Consider the following 22,935-nt stretch of genomic DNA (forward strand, 5'->3'; position numbering starts at 1 on the left):
AATTTTTTGGAAATACCTAACTAGATTGGTATACACCATATCATTATTAATGATAATTCGATGCAAAATCATTTATTTGTTTAATATATTTAAGCACTCGTAACATCTCGGTGATTTTCAGTACCGATCAATTATCGCCGAGTATTTCCGAGCCAGGTCATGTGACAATACAAAATGGCGACTTCCACCTCCGACGAACCTCAAGTTGATGTAAATAAATATATATTTATTGTATGTCATGGTGAATATATGCATTTATTGTTTATTTAATTAAATGATTTTCTATTTTACAGAAATCGGAAGATGAGGAGGAGACAAGTAGCGAAGAATCAGAAGAGGTAAGTCGGTCTATAGGAAGTTGAAGACATGCATAAAACTTGAGCTCCTTTGGTATATCTGATATATCCGCGAGTTTGAAACTTTCTAATAATAGAGCTAATGTAATGGGACAAAACCACATAACTTCATACATATGTACCACATGCATAACCTTTGACTGTTTGAACTTAGGCTTATTTATACACTCAAGTGTTTATACGCTGTTTGTCATATTTTAAAGGACTGTGAACCAACACTTAAATATGAAAGGATTGGAAATGACATGAAGAACAAATTGTTGTCTAAGGACTGTGTCAGCTGTCTCGCAGTGCACTCAAAGGTAAGATCTGAGTAAACTATATTTATCCTGTATATATAGTACATGTAGTTATAGGGCTATATGGATCATGGATATCAACCTGGGTAGCTCATTGGGAGAGCTCCTGACTAGAATTGCAGGGGTCCAGGGTTTGATTCCCAGTCCAGCCATATATTTTCATTGTATTTATATACTCATTCCTCCTTTCCTACTAGTACTACAATCCATTAATAAAAAACATTAATGATAAATAATCAAAAAGTTGGTCTCCATTTTTCTATGATACATGTTTATGTAATGACGAGATTGTTGGGGCAAGTGTTACATATCATTTTAAAAACTTTTGGTTTACTCATATCAATGAAAGATAGAAAAAAACAATTATGAATGAAATATTTCTATATCTTAATCACTAAAGCAAATTCCCATTTGATTCAGAAGAACTTCAATCATTATTAAGACATCCCTTAATGTGTTAAGAATTTATTTAAAAATGCTTAAATATGTCTCAAATCCAGTGGGAAACTATACTTTATTCTTGCCAAATATGAAGAATTTATGAATTGTACAGATTATCTGAGTTATTTTTATTTTTAGTTTTTGGTGGTAGGCACCCACTGGGGAATGATCCATATTTTTGACCATGCTGGGAATGCAATCAGAGACAAAGAGATAGCTGCAGTAAGTATGGGCTGGGAATGCAATCAGAGACAAAGAGATAGCTGCAGTAAGTATGGGTATGCAAAGAGACAAATACTGCTTCTGCTGAGGTCAAATATTGATCGAGCCATCAGCTTAGAAAGAATTAAGCTAAAGGGTGTTTACATCCTAACCAGAGTTAAAAGAAATGTGGCATATCTCTTTTACACACAGAATAGGTTGAAATTCTCTCAAACTAGAAAATCAGATTAGAATTAATTGTTAAGCAACAAATATGGCTAAACATAGGAATTAGTAGATTTATTGATTGATATTGAGTTAGCTGCAGTAAGTATGAGTATGCAACGAGATTCTGCTTGTGCTGGTGTCAGAAATTAGGCTAAAGGTTGTAAACACCCTAGGCCATAGCTAAAGAAAATTTTTTTTATTATTTCTTTAACACAATAACCAAAACTAGTAGAAATTCCAAACAAGGAAATCAAATTAGGAAATCAATTTGAATTTTCATGTATGATAATCTTTGACAGGTGCTTGCTATGTAATGCTTACAAATTTGTCAATTATGCACAATAATTGAATACCATGCATTGAATTTTTAATTTAATGCCTCATGTTGGAGTTTAAAAATTTATTTATAATGTGCAGTTCTATTTTTAGCACACAACGACCGTGAACCAGCTGAGCATTGATGACCAAGGCGACCACATTGCTAGCTGTTCCGACGATGGCAGAGTAAGTAAGATCCCAGTACTTCATGAAACTGACACTTTGTTACTGTGCTTGCTCCTTTTGCTGTGGAACAAGTAGAATTTTGGATGGCTTAATTGTTGTTAATTTCTTAGTTACCATTGAATGACAGCTATTAAATGTTCTATCTGCGTACAAGTTAAATCTATTAACATCCAGGAAATTGAAATCCACAGAAACGGTCCCATTTCCCCTGAAATTTAAACAACTTCATAGTAATCTAAATTTTTTCAATACAGAATCCGGATATTTGTTCACTTATATTTGTTCACTTCATGAGTGATACATGTAGTTAGACAAGAAGATCAATTGTATGTGGGATTTTTGTGTTACCTAGGTGATGATCTCAGGACTGTATACAGCTGACAACAACCAGACTGTGAACTTTGACCGACCGGTCAAGGCTGTTGCCATAGATCCCAAGTTTGGCAAGCATGGCAGTGGGAAAAACTTTGTTACAGGAGATGACAAGGTGAGAGAGAGAGAGAGAAAGAGTGAAAGAAAAAAGGAGAAAACAGAAACAATGAGAGAGCTTACAGATAGACACTGAAAAATGAAATTATGAGGAAGAATATACAAACAAGAGAAAATGAAAATGAGTAGGAGTGATGGATTGTTTGAAAATTAAGAAAAAAAGGAGAGTTATGTTTTATTTAATACCATTAACATAAATTTTCTTTATTCTGCAGTTGATCCTAAATGAGAGAGGAGGCCTGTTTAACAGACACAAGTCTACCCTTCTACACCAAGGGGAGGGACTTATCCGTGAGATCAAGTGGAAGGGGGAATTCATTGCCTGGACAAACGACCATGTGAATATTTCATTCTACTTCTACATGTATTTAGGTCTTTCCACCTTTCAGGTGAAAGACCTTTTGTTTTCTTTATGTTTTTTATTCTTATTTTTTTTCTCTATTTTCCAAGGGACAGCTTTTTTATTATAAGACATATTGAAACAATATTTCCTTCATGTAATTGACCATTTAAAGTTATGATACCAAATGACCCTGTACCTGATAACCCTCGGAACTTACAAAGTTATTGCCCTTGTTTACGAAAAGCTTGTTATCGCTACTCCTTTGAAATCATAAGAGATAGAATCTTGGAATTTTTACCAATGTCTTCAGTACACTTAGAGGGTTCTTCAGTCTATCATACCAAAAGGATCTGAGGCCCCCTTCTAGTAGTTATTGCCCCTGAAAGTATTTGAATTTCTATAAAATCACTTCCAACTTTTTTATTATTTGTCTCAGAGACTTCGGACCACTTGGGATGGAAGCATCTACCTTGGCCGGTCAAAATGACATAAAGGTCAACGGTCAAGGTCATTTGGAAATCTGTGAATTAATGAGTTTTTAGATCTCTTTTATTAAGGGTGGTAGAGAAAAACTTTTTCATGGATGAAATAGGACATCTTAAGACATTTTAAAATATAGCCCCTTGGCTTTTTCTTTTAAATATTAACAGAGTTATTGCCCCTATTGTACAAAATGCTTGTTATCGCTACTCCTCATTAATCGTAAGAGATAGAGACTTGAAACTTTTACCAATGTCTTCAGTATACTTAGAGAGTTCTTCAATCTATTCATTCCGAAAGGATCTGAGGTCCCCTTCTAGTAGTTATTGCCCCTGAAAGTATTTAAATTTCTATAAAATCACTTCCAACTGTTTTATTATTTGTCATAGAGACTTCGGATTACTTGGGATGGAAGCGTCTACCTTGGCCAAACAAAATGACATAAAGGTCAAAGGTCAAGGTCAAGCAGTAAAAAAATTGCAAACTTTATTGTTTGACACTTTTTTTATGAAGTAACGCAGAAAAAATACTTTAATCTATTTAAGCAATCTTATTTCAAACATAAAAAAACAATGAGGTGGAAAGACAGCTTTTTTGTTTCAAGAGATATTGAAACAATTTTTTCTTTATGTTATTGGCCATTAAAAGTTATGGTACCAAATGACCCTTTGCTTGATAACTCCCAGAACTTACAAAGTTATTGCCCTTGTGTACGAAAAGCTTGTTATCGCTACTCCTCTGAAACCATAAGAGATAGATACTTAAAACAGTAACACTTAGAGGGTTCTTCAATCCACTAATACCGAATGGATCCGAGACCCCCTTCTATCAGTTATTGCCCCTGAAAGTATTTGAATTTCCATAAAACCACTTCCAACTTTTTTATTATTTATCATAGAGACTTCGGACCACTTGGGATGGAAGCGTCTACCTTGGCCAAACAAAATAACATAAAGGTCAAAGGTCAAGGTCATTTAAAAATCTGTTAATTAATGAGTTTTTAGATCTCTTTTTTTAAGGGTGATAGAGAAAAAACTTTTTCATGGATGTATTAGGACATCTTAAGACATTTTAAAATATAACCCCTCGGCTCATACCTTTGAATAAACACAAAGTTATTGCCCCTATTGTACGAAATGTTTGTTATCGCTACTCCTCTGAAACCATAAGAGATAGAGACTTGAAACGTTTACCAATGTCTTCAGTACACATAGACGGTTCTTCAATGCAATCTATTCATACCGAAAGGATCTGAGGTCCAAATCTAGAAGTTATTGCCCCTGAAAGTATTTACATTTCCATAAAATCACTTCAAACTTTTTTATTACTTATCTTAGAGACTTCGGACCACTTGGGATGGAAGCGTCTACCTTGGCCAAACAAAATAACATAAAGGTCAAAGGTCAAGGTCATTTGAAACTCTCTTAATGAGTTTTTGTATCTCTTTTGTTTAGGATGGTAGAGAAAAACTTTTTCATGGATGTAGTAGGACATCTTAAGACATTTCAAAATATAACCCTTTGACCCTTACCATGTAACAATTATAGAGTTATTGCCCCTATTGTACAAAATGCTTGTTATCGCAACTCCTCATTAACCATTAGAGATAGAGACTTAACTTTTACTAATGTATTCAGTATACTTAGACGCTTCTCCAATCTATTCATACCGACAGGGTCCAAAGTCCCTTTCTAGCAGTTATTGCCCCTGAAGTTTTGAACATTCAATAGAGAAACACAAATAACTTTTGAATCAATAATCATAGATACATCGGGCCATTTGGTATTGAAGAGTCTACCTTGTCAGATGAAAATGACATGAAGGTCAAAGGTCAAGGTCAAGCATTAAAAAATTCCATACTTCATCGTTTGACACTTTTTTATGAAGTAACGCCGAAAAAATAATTTATTCTATTGAAGCAATCTTATTTCAAACATAGAAAACAATGAGGTGGAAAGACCTCTAATTGTTCGAGAACAATTAGTCTACTAGTTGTACATGTACTTATACTTAGAGCAATTCTGTAGATTCACAATTGAATGCAAGAAAACATAAGGTGTAATTGATTTTAGTAGTCTCATGATTGATAAAAAATAGAGAAATTTATTACTTGCTTGAATCAAAAAATCCTTTGTTATATCAGAGCCTCTGAACATAAACACTTTCTCTTGACCTATTTCACGCTTTAACTTTTGGAACTTTTGTTTTTCCTGATTTGAAAAGAAGCATTCAATTAAATTCTTTCCTTGATAGTGCATATGCAATTCTAGTAAGTACATGTAGTGCATATGCAATTCTAATAAGTACTGTAGATTCCTAATTAAACATGAGGAATTGATATCTGTGTAAAATCGTGGGAAGCATGTTTAGCCGTTTTTAAAATCTTGCTTTAATTCTTCAAACAGATATACCCAGTAATTTTAAAACTAAATGAAACAATCGTTATAAAAATTTGGTGTTTCCCATTTCATATTCTTCAGATGTAAACTAAATTAAACTATGATATCATAAAAAAATGCTGTTAGCGATTTTATATTTTCCCGATTTGGTGCAAAATGGTTGGAACACGGAATTAAGTATTCTGTAAAAAAAGAAATCTAGAGTAAGTAAGATAGTCAAACGATTTTAATATGGTTAGTTGAGGAAGCTGTGTATTGCTTTAACAATGCACAATGTGACTGATTTCAGGGGGTGAAGATTTTTGACATGACCTCCAGGAGTAGAATCACTTTTATCAGTAAAGACCACAGGTAAGCACAAATTGTACCCCCAAGATCAAAACTTTAAAGTGGTGAATCACGCATCCTCATATTTTATACCATGCTTACCGTTTGACTGTAGAAAAATCGTACTAAATAATCACCAGTGTCAATAACAACTTTTACAGTATTCGAAATATAAAGGATGGTTTCAATACTGGTAAATTAACATTATTTGAAGTTTTATTTATTTTGTTTCTATTATTAGCTATCGACCAGACCAATACAAATGCAATATGTGTTGGAAGGATGGACATACATTGCTCCTGGCTTGGGCAGACAAAGTGAAAGTAGGTACACCTAATGAAATGACGTTATAGTGAATTGAGTTTCATTTGATTCTCTGTTGGTTTTAAACATGTTGTGAACCTAATGGAAATAATGAAGCAAAATTGCCCGACCTTTATTATAAGCGAGCATTACTGTATTTTGAATATTTTGCTATATATAAGGAATAAGGAATCATTCTTTGAGTATTATGAGGTGATAATTTTGGTCGGGGCGTGATCAAATCCAAGAAAGCCCGAAGGGCTTTATGATAGATTTGATCACGCCCCGACCGAAATTATCACCTCATAATATTCAAAGAATGATTCCTTATTACTTATATTTATATAATTTTTAGCCATCGTACGATTAAATATTTAAATATAAATAAGCAAACCCCGCTGGCGCCTCAATTTGGCGGCATTTGTATTATGGGTTATATAGTACAAAATCGATATGTAGTGTTATCACAGGCAAAGACACTGGAAAATGTAAATATACATGTATTTATACAGAGTTCTTTATTTTATGGAGATTAACATAGTCTGAATATGGCTTTTACCGTCCAGCCTTCTTAAAGGACATTTAGCATGTGTACATGTAGCGATATGTTTATAATCAAAATCACAATCTTAATTTTGTTGATAATGAATTGAGACTGTTGTTTCAGGTGTGTAAAGTCAAGGAAAGAGCAGAGAGGGATGTAAGGGACCTCCCTGAGAAATATGTGGAAATCAGTAAGTTATGTGTTAAAGTTGTCACAGAGATTAGTAAGTTACATGCATAGATGTGACAGTAATAAGTAAGTTACATGTATTGTATAGATTTAACAGTAATTACATGTAGTAAGTTACATAAATTGTATAGATGTACAGTATCAGAAATCAGTAAATTACATGTATTGTATAGATGTACCTATCAGAAATCAGTAAGTTACATATTTTGTATAGTTTTAACAGTGAATATTTACTGTACATGTATGTAAAGTTGTTTTATAATAGAAATTACATGACACTATACTATAAGTTATTGGTATAGTATAAAAACTAACAAGTTACATGCATTGTAAAGTACATACACAGGTTTTATCAGACACAATTCTCAAAAGGCAGTGTGCTTTGTGCATGATTTTATTTTTTGCCTTTACTTTTATATCAATTTAGAAATGTAACATACCGGGTACATGTTTGATTCTTTTTCTTTGCAGCGGCCATGTTTACGATTGATTCCTTCGCCTGTGGGATTTCTCCACTTGGGGAAAGCCTGGTCATTTTGACTTTTGAAAAAGAATTGCAAGAGGAGGTAACTCTGAAAAAAATCATTGCTGTTCACTACAGCATGTTTTCAGCAGACCTTCAAGATTTTTTTCTATCAAAATATAATTTTATCAGATAAGAGATCACTGATTTTTGTCATTTACCGGTAACCCTCTGTTCAGTAAAGTAATCTACTAACTAAGAATTACATAGATTACCATAACTGATGTTTTGTTATTTAAGCATCAGTAGCATTCAGGTGACATTTATTACTGAATTAATTTTTAGTAAGTTTCTCTACTCACTTACATGTAATTGATAGCCATTAATTATTAAGCAACAGGGTCAGATAAAAACCATCCAATGCTTACCGTATCTAACCAAAAACAGCAGATCAAGGTCTTTATTTTAGAAAAATATACCTATACCTTTTTATGCTTACCATATCTTAATTCACTGTTTCTTTGGTTGCTAGGGAAACAGACAGGTCTCCAAGCGACCACACCTGCTGATAGTGGAACCACATATGGAGTATTTTGAGGAGATTTCTAACGACGCACTTACAGTGCGTGGATTCCAGGAGTACAAACCCAGCGACTACCACCTCGGTAAGAACCATATAACGAAGGATCTGTTAATTACTTATTACTGTATTTCTAATATGAAGTAATATTCACATATTTTCTGACATATGTGAACTATATAAAACTGAGATAAGAATATGGCATTTGCGATTTAATATTCATGAATAAATGCAAATTGGCAGAATTATGTAATTAATACTCATGTAAAATAAGGAATCTACAGAATCTCTTTTTCTTAGGAAATAAGTTAAGCAGGGCATTGAAATTTGTTAGAAATCGGTTAGTGAAACAGTAAATCATTTCAAAGTTTTTGCTCGGTCTTTAAAGTGTTTGACAACCCTGATAGATTCATTAAGGAGGAAGAATCGTGTATCACTGGTAAAAAAAATTTGATAAATGACATTCATTATGTTCACTTCATTGAAATACTGTCTCTGTGACATAGAACATCATTTTTATAACGGGTAATGATTTCATTATGTATCAATGAAGTTCAACCTGAATAACTACATGTACTTGTCAATAAGGTACTATAATACGCTTCTAATTAAAGATACTGTTTATCGGGGGGGGGGGCCACAAAATTAGGGCAAATCCGTAACATTTTAATTTGCGTCAGTTTTTAGTTATTTAAAAAGTTTATTTTTTAGAAAATGATACAGGATATAATTTCTGCGTATTCAATTACCGATATTTGCAATTTAAAAGAGATCACGAAAAAGGCAAAAACTAGATCATCGCAAAAATTACCGGATATACAGTTATCTAGGATCATTAACCTAACAGAGCACTGATTAGACTAAATTGACTATGTTTCAGAAATACTAGTCTCAGGTTGGTTCTTTCACTCACTACGACTGCCATTTCACAAACACTCCTCCCCTCCTTTCTCTACACTTGCCTCCAACCCCCTTGTACATGTATAGTTCAAACAGAATAGCCATTAAAGTCCAAATTATATGCAAACAATTCACAGCTTATTTTTAGAGAGAGAGAGAGAGAGAGAGAGAGAGAGAGTAAAGAACAGTAAAACTGAAATATGAGACAAAGAAAGAGAAATTTCAAATCAAATTAGTGCTTGAATAAAAGAGAGAGAGTTAAAGAAAAAGAGAGAGAAAGAGGAACTAGTGGTAATTTTGTAGTTTTGGTAATTAGTTGATAATTATCTTTGAAATTGTTTGATGTAATTTCTCTTTTGTTGTCTCTTTAACAGAGACTATAGAGGACGAGAATCTATTCTACATAGTCAGTCCTAAAGACATCATTGTGTCCAAGGAACGCGACACGGACGACCATGTGGCCTGGTTATTGGAGCGTGAAGAATTTGAGGTAACTATCCGAGCATGCCATATTTTTATAGACACAGTTAAAAACTTTGAGATATCGAGGGTAAAATACTTAAAAAATAAATGGTTGGGACTTACAAATCACTTCATAATATCAATTGTATTCGAGATATCAACATTCAACTGTATTTAATTATATAGGTGTTTTATGATGGGCTGTGGCTTTTAATGAAATTCTATAACTACAAATTAATGGAGAGATGAAGATTAAGCAAGCAAAAGGGTTAGATTAATGGTATATGATTTTTTTGAAAAACTGTTAATATATTTTTCATGATTTTTTCTAGGAAGCAATGGAAGTTGCTGAGAAAAATGAGCATCTTCTTCGTAAATTGACTCAAAAGGTAAGTGTTATATTTACAAAACTTACTGAAAAAATTATAATAGAATGGATGTTAACATTTAAATTTTACCCCCAAAAAACACTCAAAGTATATGTAATACTTTCCAGGATTTTTGTGAGATTCAAGAAATAAACTTTAATTATAATTTAGAAATACATACTTTTTTTTATCAATTTACATATTCATGCAAATTATTATTTTTAAAAAATTATTGTGTGTCTTTGACTTATAGGGAGTTGCTATGAAATATCTAGAATATTTGTTGGAGGAGGGAAATTATGAAGAAGCAGCGAGACAGTGCCCAAGAATTCTGGGTAAAAATAAAGAATCATGGGAAGAGCAAACATGGAAGTTTCAAAAATTGAGACAATTAAAGGTTATTTTTCTATAATCTACCTATTTTTAATACTTCTGTTTGTATTTACAATGTTGTGTGATTAGTTTGTACGTAATCTTTAGATCTTTATTGATTAGTACAAAACATGATTTCCGTTACAATTATCATTAATTGGAAAGGATATTGAATTACAGATTTTTAAAACTATTCATATTGATATCAATTTTTTTCCAAAATGAACTGTTTTATGACAGATCTATACCATGCAGCTTTAGTAATGTCAAGATTGCAAATGTTCACCATGAAAGTTGTTATGTTTAGAAGCAAGAGCTGCCTTGTGAATGTCATGGCTTTTGGGACTTTGATTATTGGAAGTTGGGAATTCTGTTTGTTAAATATATGACCCTAATTATTCACTAGATTTCAAGTCCTCAGAGCAGAAATAACTGCTTCAGGTATTTTTGAGTAACTGTATTAAAATTCTTGACATTGATATGAACAGGAGATTTAAAAGTGTTGTAAAAAAATCCTAAACTGTTTTTCGTTTATTGAAAATTGATTTGGAGGTTTGTTGGCTCCATATTTCCAACCCCCATTTTCCATATACTGTATAAGCATGGCCAAGATAATCAATGTCATAGTTTCCATAAGGAGTTTTATAATTTGTAAAAGAGTTCTTTTTTTACAGGCATTAGCCCCCTACCTTCCCCGCACTGAGCCCCAGCTCTCACCTGCAATCTATGAACTTGTTCTGAATGACTTCCTCAACACAGACTGTGAGGTGAGAAGAAATACAAGTATTAAACTTTTTAGTACCTCTTACTCTTTTTTTATCAGAGACTCAGTTCAAATTTTTTGACAAGTCCATAAATACTTGCATTATCACATCTGTGTAATTATTTGAGATGAAATGAACAGCATTGAAAAATAGTAGCCAGCAGTTTAAAAAAAAAGTTAAAGATTTGTGCTTAGTATAATGAGAAGTAATTAGAAATATATAATCAGAGATTGCCTAAATACACAGAAATTAGAACAGTGTCCATTGGGTTTGTTTGCTAGTTCAAACCTACTTGTATCTTTGACGAATATTTTGCTCATACTAACAAATCCCAGTATGATAAAATCTATCCTGATACTTAAGATATTTTTTCATTTTAAAGAAATTTCTGAACCTGGTGAAGGAATGGCCATCAAACTTGTATAACGTTCAGACAATTATCACTGCCACGCTCGATCGACTTGACCGAGAACGGAACAACACAGTGCTTCTGAGGGCGCTCGGGGAGCTGTAAGTTATTCGTAGTATTGAGCTGGAAAATATTGCTGAAATGCAATCAGCATTTATTTTATGATATAAAAAAAATTAAAGTAAACATCAAAAAAGAAATTGAAAACAAATAGCCATAATTTCTCGGCTCAGTTTAGATTATTGCGCCGAGACAATTTTCTAATATCCTCATCATTAGATGGTCACCTGTGCTGTTCCACCGCTTATTCATGAAATTACACTGTAGACAGTCTACCTTTTTTAACAATTTGCGGTTAGCATCATTATGTTGTTATATCGATAAGTTCTTTATTGATGTAAATTTTATGGCATGAAATTAGATACATCCATTAATTTCATTATTTTTACAGGTATACACTTGAAAGGCAGTATGAAAAAAGCTTGGCCATTTATCTGAAGTAAGTAGGGTAGACACCTTATATGACACTGTAAAATGTTTTATAGTCTAAACTAAGCAACAAAAGTACAGATATTCTATCTGAACTATTTGAAGTATTATATATAGACAGCTCAGAAAAAAACCTGTTAGCAACAGTTTGTAAAGTGAAGAAGTCTAGAAAATGTAGTTTAAGGCAATTATTCACAACTAGAGTGACAAGTAAAGACCTTTCAATTTAAGTTATTGAAAATTATAAGAAATTATTTCTGATCCATTTATCTGAAACTAAGAAACTTACACTGTAAATTTAAAATGGTTATTTATGCATGGGAGAAATTTACACTATTTACGCTGTAAGGTTAAAACCGCAGAAAATAACCCCACGCATATTGTAAAAAAAATCAAAACTTGAGTGGTAAATCATGCAGCCACATATTTAATAGCCCAGATGTATTGTTTGACTATACAAAAAGCAAACTTAACCACCGGCGTAAATAACCCCAGGAAATTGAAACCAATTAAAATGCATTGCAATTAATGGTTTGATATTTAGCTACTATCAATGGTAAATGAAAATCAAAGTTTGATAAGAATACTGAGACAATGAAGTGTTCTCGCTATGAGTCACTCCCCCACTTATGTCACTCCCCCACTGTTGAATGATATGAAAAGGTGGTCAATTTAACAAAAAAAACAAAAAAAAGATATTCATATCAATTCTTATTGTATCTTTCATATGAAGCATCAGAAATCTTCCTCAGTATGTGTGAACTTTGATTGAACAGTTATACAAAGTATATTTAGCATGACAGTGTAATAAATGTAATACAAACCATGCAAACAAACCCTGTGTATTTCAAAATTTATTAAGCCTGTAAGATTCCTACATCAATTTATAAATAATTATATAGTGACAATATGCACAGGCACCAGACGTTATATATATTTCTGATAATAATATATAATTTATCTACTCTCTTCCTAATAATACATGTTTTATTAGGTAGAGGGTAACTATATCTTCTTTATTATGAGAAAGATTTATAATGTCAGGTGCTTGTAACAACATGATATAAACCAGCCTTGATAATAGATACTATAACCATTTTACTGCAACAGATATATGTCTGATAATTCACTGCCCAGAGTGATGGTTCATACATTCTTAATTATGTAAACTATAGACCTCAATATACTGTGTTAGAAATATTGTGGTTTCATCAATATTTGTGGGCATCAGTTTTCATTAACTTTGAAAAATTTAGTTATAGTTTTTAGGACAATCTTTCACAAATTAGCTTTAGTATTTACAAAATATTGTCACTGACAGGTTTCTTATTTTGATAAGCATTTAATTTGAACTTTGCTTTTCAGCAAAATCCATAAAAATGTGTGTAAAAAAAAAATAATGATGGAATCACAGTACATTGTATATGTCGAAAATATGATATGAATGTTACACAGTTAAACCTGTTTACTTCAAACTTGCTTCTTAATTTATACATTGATATAATTATTAGATATTGTAAACCTAGTTTTATTCGCATTTAAGAAATTATTGCAAGGTTTGCAAGAGCCTTGAAGTTGCAACTATTTTTCGCCGCAAACCAGTCCAGTTCTAGTTATTTGGTTGTAATAGCAACACTTTTGTTAATAAGGCTACTTAAAAGTCACAAAAGTTAGTCGCATCGAACCACTTCATATCAAGTATTTGCATATAAAAGTTTGATTACAGTATATGAACACAATCATATATACAGACCCTGAAACGTGCTACAACACCTGGTGCAGTTGCACGGCTCGGTACGCTTTTTTAACGGTATGGTTCACTTTGTAAATGGTACAGTTTGCTTTGTGAACAGTACATTTCTGTTTGTGAACGGTACGGTTCTTTTCTTGCACAGAATGGTACAGTTCATTGAAGAGGTGGAGTAGCATGTGTTGGGGTCTGTACAAATTAAAAAATAACTTTGGATTTATTATCAGTCAAGAATAAACAAGTGTCAGATTATGAAGACATGTTAGGCAAGTTTGACTGTTGTTGCGTATGAAATTCCTTTGTAAAGCATGCAAATTATTGTGTTTTACTATTGTTATTACCAAATTATATCCATTTAATAATAGGTACTGCTCAATCGCAAAATCCAAAGAGAGGTAAAACTGCATGATAGCGCTGTTGTCTATTTTTGGTATCAGGAAAACCTCTAGTTCTTAATAGTTAGAATCTTGAGAATATCATCTTTATGTTATATTTAATGTACTGCTGGCAAATACAGCTGCATTCATTCTATTGAGTGCCCCAGTCCTTTAGGAAAGCTACATGTAAAAATAAAAAACCAAGTGCATGCTTTCAAATTTAGAAAAGATAGCAATGTTAAAAGACCTCTGATACATGTTCAATGCATCATGAGTTGTAATGCTGTGCTATCATTGCTTAAACATTTGAAAACTTCACTAAACATTTGAAAAAAATACTTTAGCAAAGTCTTTGATTTCCATTTGATTGAATAATGTCATAATGGGCACATTTAAAGGGGCAGGAGTGCTCAATAGCATGAATCTAGTAATGTTTTTAAGGACATACACAGATAATTTGTCCATCTGTCTGTCCATCTCTCAATTTTGCTGATATACATGACTGTATAGTGGGTTGCGGAAACATTACAACATCTAGCAAAATTAATTTTCATTTCTTACTGTGTCATAAATAATAATACCAGTAGCTATTAATTGATTTAATATTGATATGAACATAAATCAAATATCATGAAAACTTTTGGAATTAAAATTGATTTCTCACGAGTGCCCTAAAATATCATTAAAAACAGGACATTTTACCTTAATGCATTCTATACATTAAGTCCTGTTATTACATTATAGTTAGTGTAGTATCTGTATAGGAAGCCATGCATGTACCTGTTCCCCAGGTGCATTATAGATTATTTAGTGAATTTACTGTACCTGCAACGTTATTTTTATTCTATCATATGGTGTACCAATCCTATCATATCGTGTGTATTTACTGTTCTATCGTGTGTCAATCTTATCCTATCCAATCATGATCGTTGCAGGTACTGTACTTTGAAATCTCTAACCATATAGTATAACTACTGGTACTTTTTTAGATAGAAAATGTGTATTATTTTTTATTAAGCAATTTCTTACTAAACTTAATATTCCCTTTCAGCTATTTTTTTTTAAATCAATAAAAATATTTAATTTTATCACTTATCTATTTAATAAAAAATAAGTTTTACTTGGGTCTGAATATCAGATGGGAGGGGGATCAAATTGTTTTCAGAAGAGAAAACCACATTTATTTTTTTTTGTTGATTAAAAAATCTCAGAAAAAGTACTGAATCTGTTTTTACACCAATGAAATGTTGTGGAAGCCCTGTCATTTGTCATTCTCATTAAGCATTTTCTTTTACATCATATCTTACTCAGTTTTTAGATAGGCATCTAATTTGAAGATCAATAATGGCCTAAAAAGGTGTTCTAGATAGAGTCATGTTGGAGCTCTTGGGCAAAATATAATGAAATCATGATGATTACCGGTATTCTTAGTGGCAATTCATTATACCTCAACTATGAGGTTATATGCTTCATAATGACAGTTCATTATACCTTGATTAGAACTTCATGATCATTGAATGTTTCATCAAGCTGCCTGCATGATGCTGAGAGGTTTTAGGAATAAGCTAGTTCATAAACAATCTAATTTCTTATATTTTTAAAGTTTTTTTAGAAGATTGTTAAATTGAAGCATCTTGAATTTATCTTTCATTGCCACATCATGAAATGTTTGCCATATTGAAAAGGAAAATAATTCAATTCTTAGTTAGAATATAAAAACCAAGTGATTGCCTTTTAGAAATCTTATAATAAAAGTTAAATACCTGTAACATTTTATTTTGAAATGTTCCGCATGAGAAACTTAAGATTAATTGTTTTGGCCATATCTGTTAACTAATTATCAATTCATTAATTGCCTGAGAAAGAAAAGATAATTTTTTTGGCCTAACACAGTTAACTTAGTAATAATTTAAAAATGACATAAGAAGAAACTAAAGATTTACTTGATTACTAATTAACTTGTACATGGTTTGGTCTTTGTTAGACTACAGAACACGGACGTCTTTCAGCTGATCCATAAGTACAATTTGTTCACCTCCATCAGCGACAAGATTGTCCAGCTGATGGAGTTCGACGAGAACCAGGCGGGGAAACTCCTGATAGAAAACATGGACAAACTTCCTGTAAGTCTTTGGTACTGTGCAGGACTTTGATTATTACTCTGACAAGTAGGCAACTTACATCTATAAGTGTTGTGTTAATGCTGTGTTAAGTACTCAGAAGATTTTGACCTTGAGTGATTTTGGGCTTTTGTAATACATGTACTTTTAATATTTTGATCATAGGTGTTGTTGCATTCAGTACTCACAAGACTTTGATTATATTTTAATCAATAATTTTTTTATGGTCTTGTTTACAGTCAGCACTTAATGGATTTATTTAATACTTTATCCACTGAATAATGGAATTAATTTTAGCTTTCATTATTCACAGGGATTTGAATCAGATGTCTAATTGACTTACTTCATTCATTTGGTACTATTATGATAGCATTATATCTATAAATGCTTCAATGTTAATGATTGCTAATGTTCAACAATAACCTTTAGTCCTTACAGGACTTTGATTTTAATTTTGTTTAAAGTTGATTGCAATATATTTGTACATGAGTATTCCTATGCTATTTCTATTTGCAGATTGAACAAGTTGCTAAACAGCTGGAAAACCATCAGAAGTATTTATTCACAGTAAGACTCTAATATTTAACTTTTACTTCAGTATTGTAAGTGTATTATACATGGCTTTACATCCTATTTAGTGTTTTTAGTGGAAAGTAGCTTCAGCAATATTTAAGACATTATACAGGGTTATTTTTGTCCCATTTTATATTTGCCCTTCTTGACTTGCAAAGGCTTTCATCCCATCTTGAATTCGCCAGACAAAGTTGTGTTTAAAGAGAGATAATTTGAAACATATGAAATCGCCCAGCCTCAAGTTTGCCCGCTGACAACAAGGGCGAAAGGGGTGAAAATAAAACAGGGGTGAATATTTCCCTGTATATAGTATATTGCTATATATTAAGTATACATGTATATAAATAGGTAAATTTAGAAGTACAGGTATGCTAAATCAATACCTGTTATTAATAACCTTTCAAAGCTACAATGTGGGAGAATCTCCCCTTAGCAACTTAACTAAGGAGAAGATTTTGCATAGACAAAAATTCAAAATCAAATCCATGAGGGTAAATTGTTGCAAATCAATCCCAGCCTAACACAAAATATGAAATGTGTACACAGTTAAGCAAAAGAGAGAAAATGATAAAATTACCAAATAAAAGACAAGTTATAAATAAAATGTGTATTCAGCCAAATGTTCTACACAGTAATATAAAATGAGTACATAGTTAAGCGAAACAGAGAGAACAATAGTATTACCTAATAAAAGACAAGTCAAAGTGTATAAAAAGTTATCATCAACCTTAACCTTTGACCTTTGTTGACCTCTGCAGTATTTAGACCGAGTGTGTCAGAAGGACCAGCAGCTGTGCCAGCCGTACCACGGACAGCTGGTGAAGCTGTACGCAGAGTTCGCTCCACACAAGTTACTCCCCTTCCTGAAGAGCAGCATCCACTACCCCCTACAGGGGGCCATGGACGAGTGCCAAGTCCGAGGTCTCATCCCCGAACAAGTCTACTTACTGGGTGAGTCTGACTCATTCTAACAAGTTATCAGTAAACAAGTCAGTGAACTGGGTGAGTCTGAGTCATGAAACTATAAGGGCACCCTAACAAGTTACTGTAACAGTTATTGAACAGGTCTATATAAGTCATGAGTCTTCAGGTATTTTTGTGTACAGTAAATGAATTTTTTGTTTTGCCAGGTCGTATGGGAGATCTAAAGAAAGCATTGAGCTTGATCACAACCCAGCTTAAGGATGTTGATCAGGCCATCGCATTCTGTAAGGACAAAAACGACGAAGAGCTGTGGGCAGACCTCATCAAGTTCAGCATTGACAAACCTTGTAAGTGACTACTTAAATGAAGCAAACAATGTGTCTAATTCAGCATAGACAATCCTTGTGTCTATCCCAGTAAAGAAAAGCCATTTTAGTGTCTACCCTGGTATAGACACACCTTGTAGTTGTATATATCAGTGTAGACAAGTCATTTAAGTATCAAAATCATTGTAGATTAGCCATATATCAAGTGTGTATATCAGTGTAGACAAACCTTTTAAGTGTCTATATCAGTGTAGACAAGCTATGTAAGTGTCTATATCATTATAAACAAACCATATATGTCTATTTCAATGTAGACAAACCTTGTAAGTGTCTATATCAGTGTAGGCAACCCATATATTAAGTGTCTTTACATGTATTAGTGTAGACAAACCAAGTAAGTGTCTATTTTAGTGTAGACAAACAGTGTAGTAAGTGTATATTCCAGTGTAGACAAACTTTGTAAGGGTCTATTTCTGTGTAGAGATGCCATATATTTAATGTCTATTTCAAACATTGTCTATATCAGAATATACAAACATTTTAAGTATATCATTGTAGACAAACCTTGTAAGAGTCTATATTAGTGTATCCAAGCCATGGAAGTGTTTATATCAGTACAGGCAAACTTTGTAAGTGTCTATACCGGTATCAATATGGGCAAATATTTTAATTTTTTAAGTGTCTACCCAAGTATAGACAAACCTTGTAATTGTCTACTTCAGTTTAGGCAAACCTTGTTAGTGTCTACTTCAGTGTAGACATGTTATGTATGTGTCTATATCAATGTAGACAAACTATTGAAGTGCCTATGTCAGTGTAGACAAACTTTGTAAGAATCTACCCCAATATTGACAAACCATTTAAGTGTCTATATCACTGTAGACAAACCTTTTATGTGTCTATATCAGCGTAGACAAGCCATGTAAGTGTCAATATCAACAATGAAACATTTAAAGTTTGTTCCCTTTGAATATATGTAGACAAAATATTTAAGTGTCTATATCAGTGTAAACTTTGTAAGTTTCTATCCCTGGGTAAACAAATCATGTAAGTGCCTTATTTACAATTTGGTGTATATCAATGCAGACAAACCAGACACTATTTAGTTAAATAAAAAAGAATTCTATTAAAATAAGTCAGCAATGAAAGGACTAAGTGCGGTTTTATGCAATTTTTGCCCCCCAAAATCAAAGTTTTAGAAAGAGCTTTAGAATAAGGTGAAAGATAGTTAAAATCATATTGGAAATAAAGGTGTAAAAGGTTATCGTCACAGTGACGTCATAATGTAGAAATGACGTCATGAATATTGCATTATTTTGATAAATTGATGTTTTGTAGCAAAATATGGGTGTTTTCCGATGGTTTTTCGACTGGGAAACATCGAGCGCAGGCTTGCTCAAGTACCATTTTTTAGTATAATATGTATAACTATCTGAAGAAAAACATATGTTAAAATCGCACTTGAGCAGACCTGCGCTCTATACTTTCGAATGCAAAATTTAGATCAAAAATGAGAATATCTTCATTTGTTAGCAAATTTGCGTGAATTAGGTCATTTAAGTGACGTCATAGATAAACAGCGAGTGAGCAATGATGACTAAAATCAAGATTAAAGTTATAGGCATCTTCTATACAATGATTTGTGAAGATTTCATTTTCATACGATACTATTTAAAAATTGGTTGAAATCGGGGGCAGATATTTGACCATACCGCACATAGTCCTTACAAGTTTTTTCCCATTGAACATATAATAAGTTAACCCCAAAAATTGTCTTTTAGGAACTGAACATTCCACAGTACTTTTAAAACACTATTCAGTGTCTTCTTTTATTTTACAGCTTTTATCAAAGGACTGCTACATAACATTGGTACCCATGTAGATCCCATCAGACTGATACCTCAGATCCAGAATGGAATGAAAATCCCGGGACTTAGGGACTCTCTTGTCAAGATCCTACAGGATTATAACCTTCAGGTGAGTTAGGCATTTCAATGTGGGATCCTTTAGGATTAAAATGAATAGGTGACTTGGAAATAATTGCCTAGCTAAAAATCCTACAGGATTATAATGTGAAGGTGACTTAGGCATATGTAGCTAAAAATTTCAACATGATTATGACGGTCAGGTCATAGGCATTTTGTGATTCCAGATCCTGCAGGATAATAATCTGCAGTTGAACTAGACATTTTTAATTTGAGATAACTTATTAGTCATACGTTGCACATATCGTAGTCTACCATCTGTAAGTCATATAAAAAAGCATAGATTTGTTCATGCCATGATTGAACTGTTCTGTTTCTAGATGTCACTTAGAGAAGGCTGTAAGAGGATTTTGGTGGCAGACAGTTTCAACCTTCTGGACAGATTTGTCAAAACCCAGAAACGGGCGGTGTCTGTGGACAGTAAGTAAAAACTGAACAACTTATTATTTCAATACAGGTAAAAAACTTTAAAAATATGTCTATCAATGATCACTGATTGAAGTAGATACAAATTTTCAACTTAACCAAACATGCTGTGAGTGTAGGGGAGTGGGGGGGGGGGTTAAATGATTATTAAGAATTACAACAGAGGAATATTTTGTTGTCGAATATATCCATTAAATTAAATGTCCGTTGAAATCCAATATCCACCATTAACATATTGTATTGATAGTGTCTTTGGCCACAAGTTTACATATATGACTTACTTGACTTATTCCTGTTTGCTCCCTGGTGAGCATAGGGCAGCAAAATTTACATATGAAAAATATTTATTGTGATTAATTTGAAGTTTATTGATCAGTAAAATGAACATTATTTCAGGAGAATGAATCTATGGGGTTTTGTTGCTAAAATGCTACTCCTGTTCATGTCTTTATTATTTGCATGAAAGATAAATTAATCAACCAATGACAATAAATGTTACAAAGTCAGCAGTAACATTGTTCAACAACGAAGTAGAAGAGTGTAACTTGCCATCTGATTGGTTGAATCAAAGTTAATTCTGACATAAAGGGACATGACTCTTATGGAAAATGGATTGCTAGTCTACAAGAATTTAAGAATTGTTTGTTTCTGTTACAGACGGCCAGGTGTGTCCAATCTGTCAGGAGAGGATTCTGGTCACAGGTTAGTCCATTTTGTAGGCATAAGTGTAGGCATTTTACTCTTAAGAAGAATCTTAAGAACAAAATAATTTATGTTTATGTACTTTAGAGTTTGTTGAATTATGGGGAAAAAAGGATATTTATTAAATACAAAATACAGAAAATAAGGAATTTTTCTAGTTTACGTTGCAATGCATTCTTGTAGATGTCCATGTTTAAATGCTTATAACCTCTCTATTTACATGTTTGGTTTACAATTTGATAAAGTTCTTTACTGATAACTGAAATACTTTTATGGATTTTAAGTATGTCTGCTACATTGTGATACCATAAAACCAACATTTGACATGCATAGAGCTCAGTTCATAACATTTTTACCATGTGTTGTAGATTTGAAGTATGCCAGCAACGTTGTACTATTCTACTGCAAACATGCATACCATGAAGACTGCCTGCCCACTCATGCCCAGGTCAGAAACAACTCTAATATTTTTTAGCTTTTCCTTACTCGTAGAAGCTTGATTTTTTTTTCTAAGTACAATGATAAAGAATTTTGGGTATAACATACTTGGTTTATACATGTTCCAAGCATTATTTTCATTTTATCGGTGCAAATGCAAATTTGCAATTGGTCACACAAGTAAAACCATTATTTTTAACTAAGTTGAAGAATTTTCACGTTGAGTTTTAAATGGTTTGCATGGTACAGTGTAGTAGACTTGATATTCGATTATCATGATAGAGAGGAGAGAAGGGTTTTTATTTGGCATGGAACTCTGAGTTTGAATTTAGTTTCATGAAACATGCTGTGATCTTTAAATTTGTACCTTATGACACCATGAAATTGCATGAATAAAATACAGTTTGTTAGAAAAGGAAGGAATGCACATCTCGGTACTTTCAGTACTATGATTGTGTTTATTTATTTTACAGGAGAGGTGCAGTATTTGTAGCACACAGAGAAGAGGACCAGGGTCCAAAGCTGTGGTCAAATAGTCAACATGAACTATACAACAGATCAAATAGTCATAATCCAATATCATCAGTATTGAGGTCAAATGTCAGTTAGTATTGAGGTCAAATGTCAATTCATATTGAGGTCACTAAACATTGGGTGAAATGTCATTTACAAGCCTGAAAATCTTTAGTTTTGTTGGAAAAAGCATTCAAGATTTTAAAAACCATGCTGGTTTTCAAGTCAAATTTCACCATGCATGGATTAAGAAAACATCTACCCAGTACATTTGAATATCTGGAGACCATTCCACAAATATAGAATCATGGACATATCTTTGACTTTGTGTGTGTGCATTTTCAATTCTTCAGAGCATTCTGCATTATTGTTCTTGGTATATACATGTACATGTTATTTGTAATTCAGCAAAATAATATTTATTGCATTAGTTCTTTGTTTGCTTACATTTTCTCTGATAATGAATTTGTGAGGTAATTTACAGAGTTAGATAGATTTATGTACAACTCATCAAGCCATCAATGACTTAATATGCGCAGGTACATTGTATTTATTATTAATATGATGTCAGACATTTTCTGTGCAGACATAGTTTGCTTCAATCTGTATTTTGCTATGCTTACATGTTATTACATGATTGAATAAACTGTACTACCGTATACAAGTATGTACATATTGTATGTATTTACCTGCACTTCTATATCACAGTTGTTGTAAGTTTGACATCCTACTGAAAATTAGTACATTATGTACAGTACATGTATACCTAAACACCAAATGTTCACAGCAACATGTTTTACCGTATACTGTGGTTTCATTAATATTAAAGGGCATCAATTTTCGTGGATAAAGTGAAAATCACAATTTCAAGGATACGTAAATTCGTGGCCA

At 32.6% G+C, this 22,935-nt stretch overlaps 1 protein-coding gene across 4 annotated transcripts; it reads left to right on the forward strand.

Annotated features, from left to right (window-relative positions):
- Positions 1-113: 113 nt before the first annotated feature.
- On the forward strand, positions 114-22,720 carry LOC128162721 (vacuolar protein sorting-associated protein 41 homolog). Of its 4 annotated transcripts, XM_052826005.1 has the most exons (29): positions 114-210; positions 294-338; positions 560-658; positions 1,235-1,318; positions 1,955-2,029; positions 2,382-2,516; positions 2,734-2,856; positions 6,030-6,091; positions 6,309-6,390; positions 7,038-7,104; positions 7,575-7,669; positions 8,099-8,231; positions 9,027-9,041; positions 9,421-9,536; positions 9,841-9,897; positions 10,130-10,273; positions 10,923-11,015; positions 11,395-11,522; positions 11,873-11,920; positions 14,026-14,055; positions 16,022-16,160; positions 16,674-16,724; positions 17,489-17,681; positions 17,861-18,001; positions 19,821-19,957; positions 20,286-20,385; positions 21,049-21,093; positions 21,462-21,541; positions 22,005-22,720. In XM_052826005.1, exons 1-29 carry the CDS (start codon positions 175-177, stop codon positions 22,065-22,067), a joined length of 2,616 nt encoding a protein of 871 aa, XP_052681965.1. In that variant the 5' UTR covers positions 114-174; the 3' UTR covers positions 22,068-22,720. The 4 variants fall into 4 exon arrangements, with proteins under 4 accessions (XP_052681965.1, XP_052681967.1, XP_052681966.1 ...); XM_052826007.1 differs by lacking the exon at positions 14,026-14,055; XM_052826006.1 differs by lacking the exon at positions 9,027-9,041.
- The last annotated feature ends 215 nt before the right edge of the window (positions 22,721-22,935 follow it).

The sequence above is a fragment of the Crassostrea angulata genome, chromosome 9, assembly GCF_025612915.1.
Source record: "Crassostrea angulata isolate pt1a10 chromosome 9, ASM2561291v2, whole genome shotgun sequence".
Taxonomy (NCBI): Eukaryota; Metazoa; Mollusca; class Bivalvia; order Ostreida; family Ostreidae; genus Magallana; species Magallana angulata.

Bases quoted from the DNA above. Each gene is read 5' to 3' on its own strand.
- LOC128162721 (XM_052826005.1), top strand. From the start codon at position 175: ATGGCGACTTCCACCTCCGACGAACCTCAAGTTGAT. The intron at 2,517-2,733 runs GTGAGAGAGAGA...TTTATTCTGCAG, and splicing joins TTGTTACAGGAGATGACAAG to TTGATCCTAAATGAGAGAGG. The intron at 6,391-7,037 runs GTAGGTACACCT...CTGTTGTTTCAG, and splicing joins CTTGGGCAGACAAAGTGAAA to GTGTGTAAAGTCAAGGAAAG.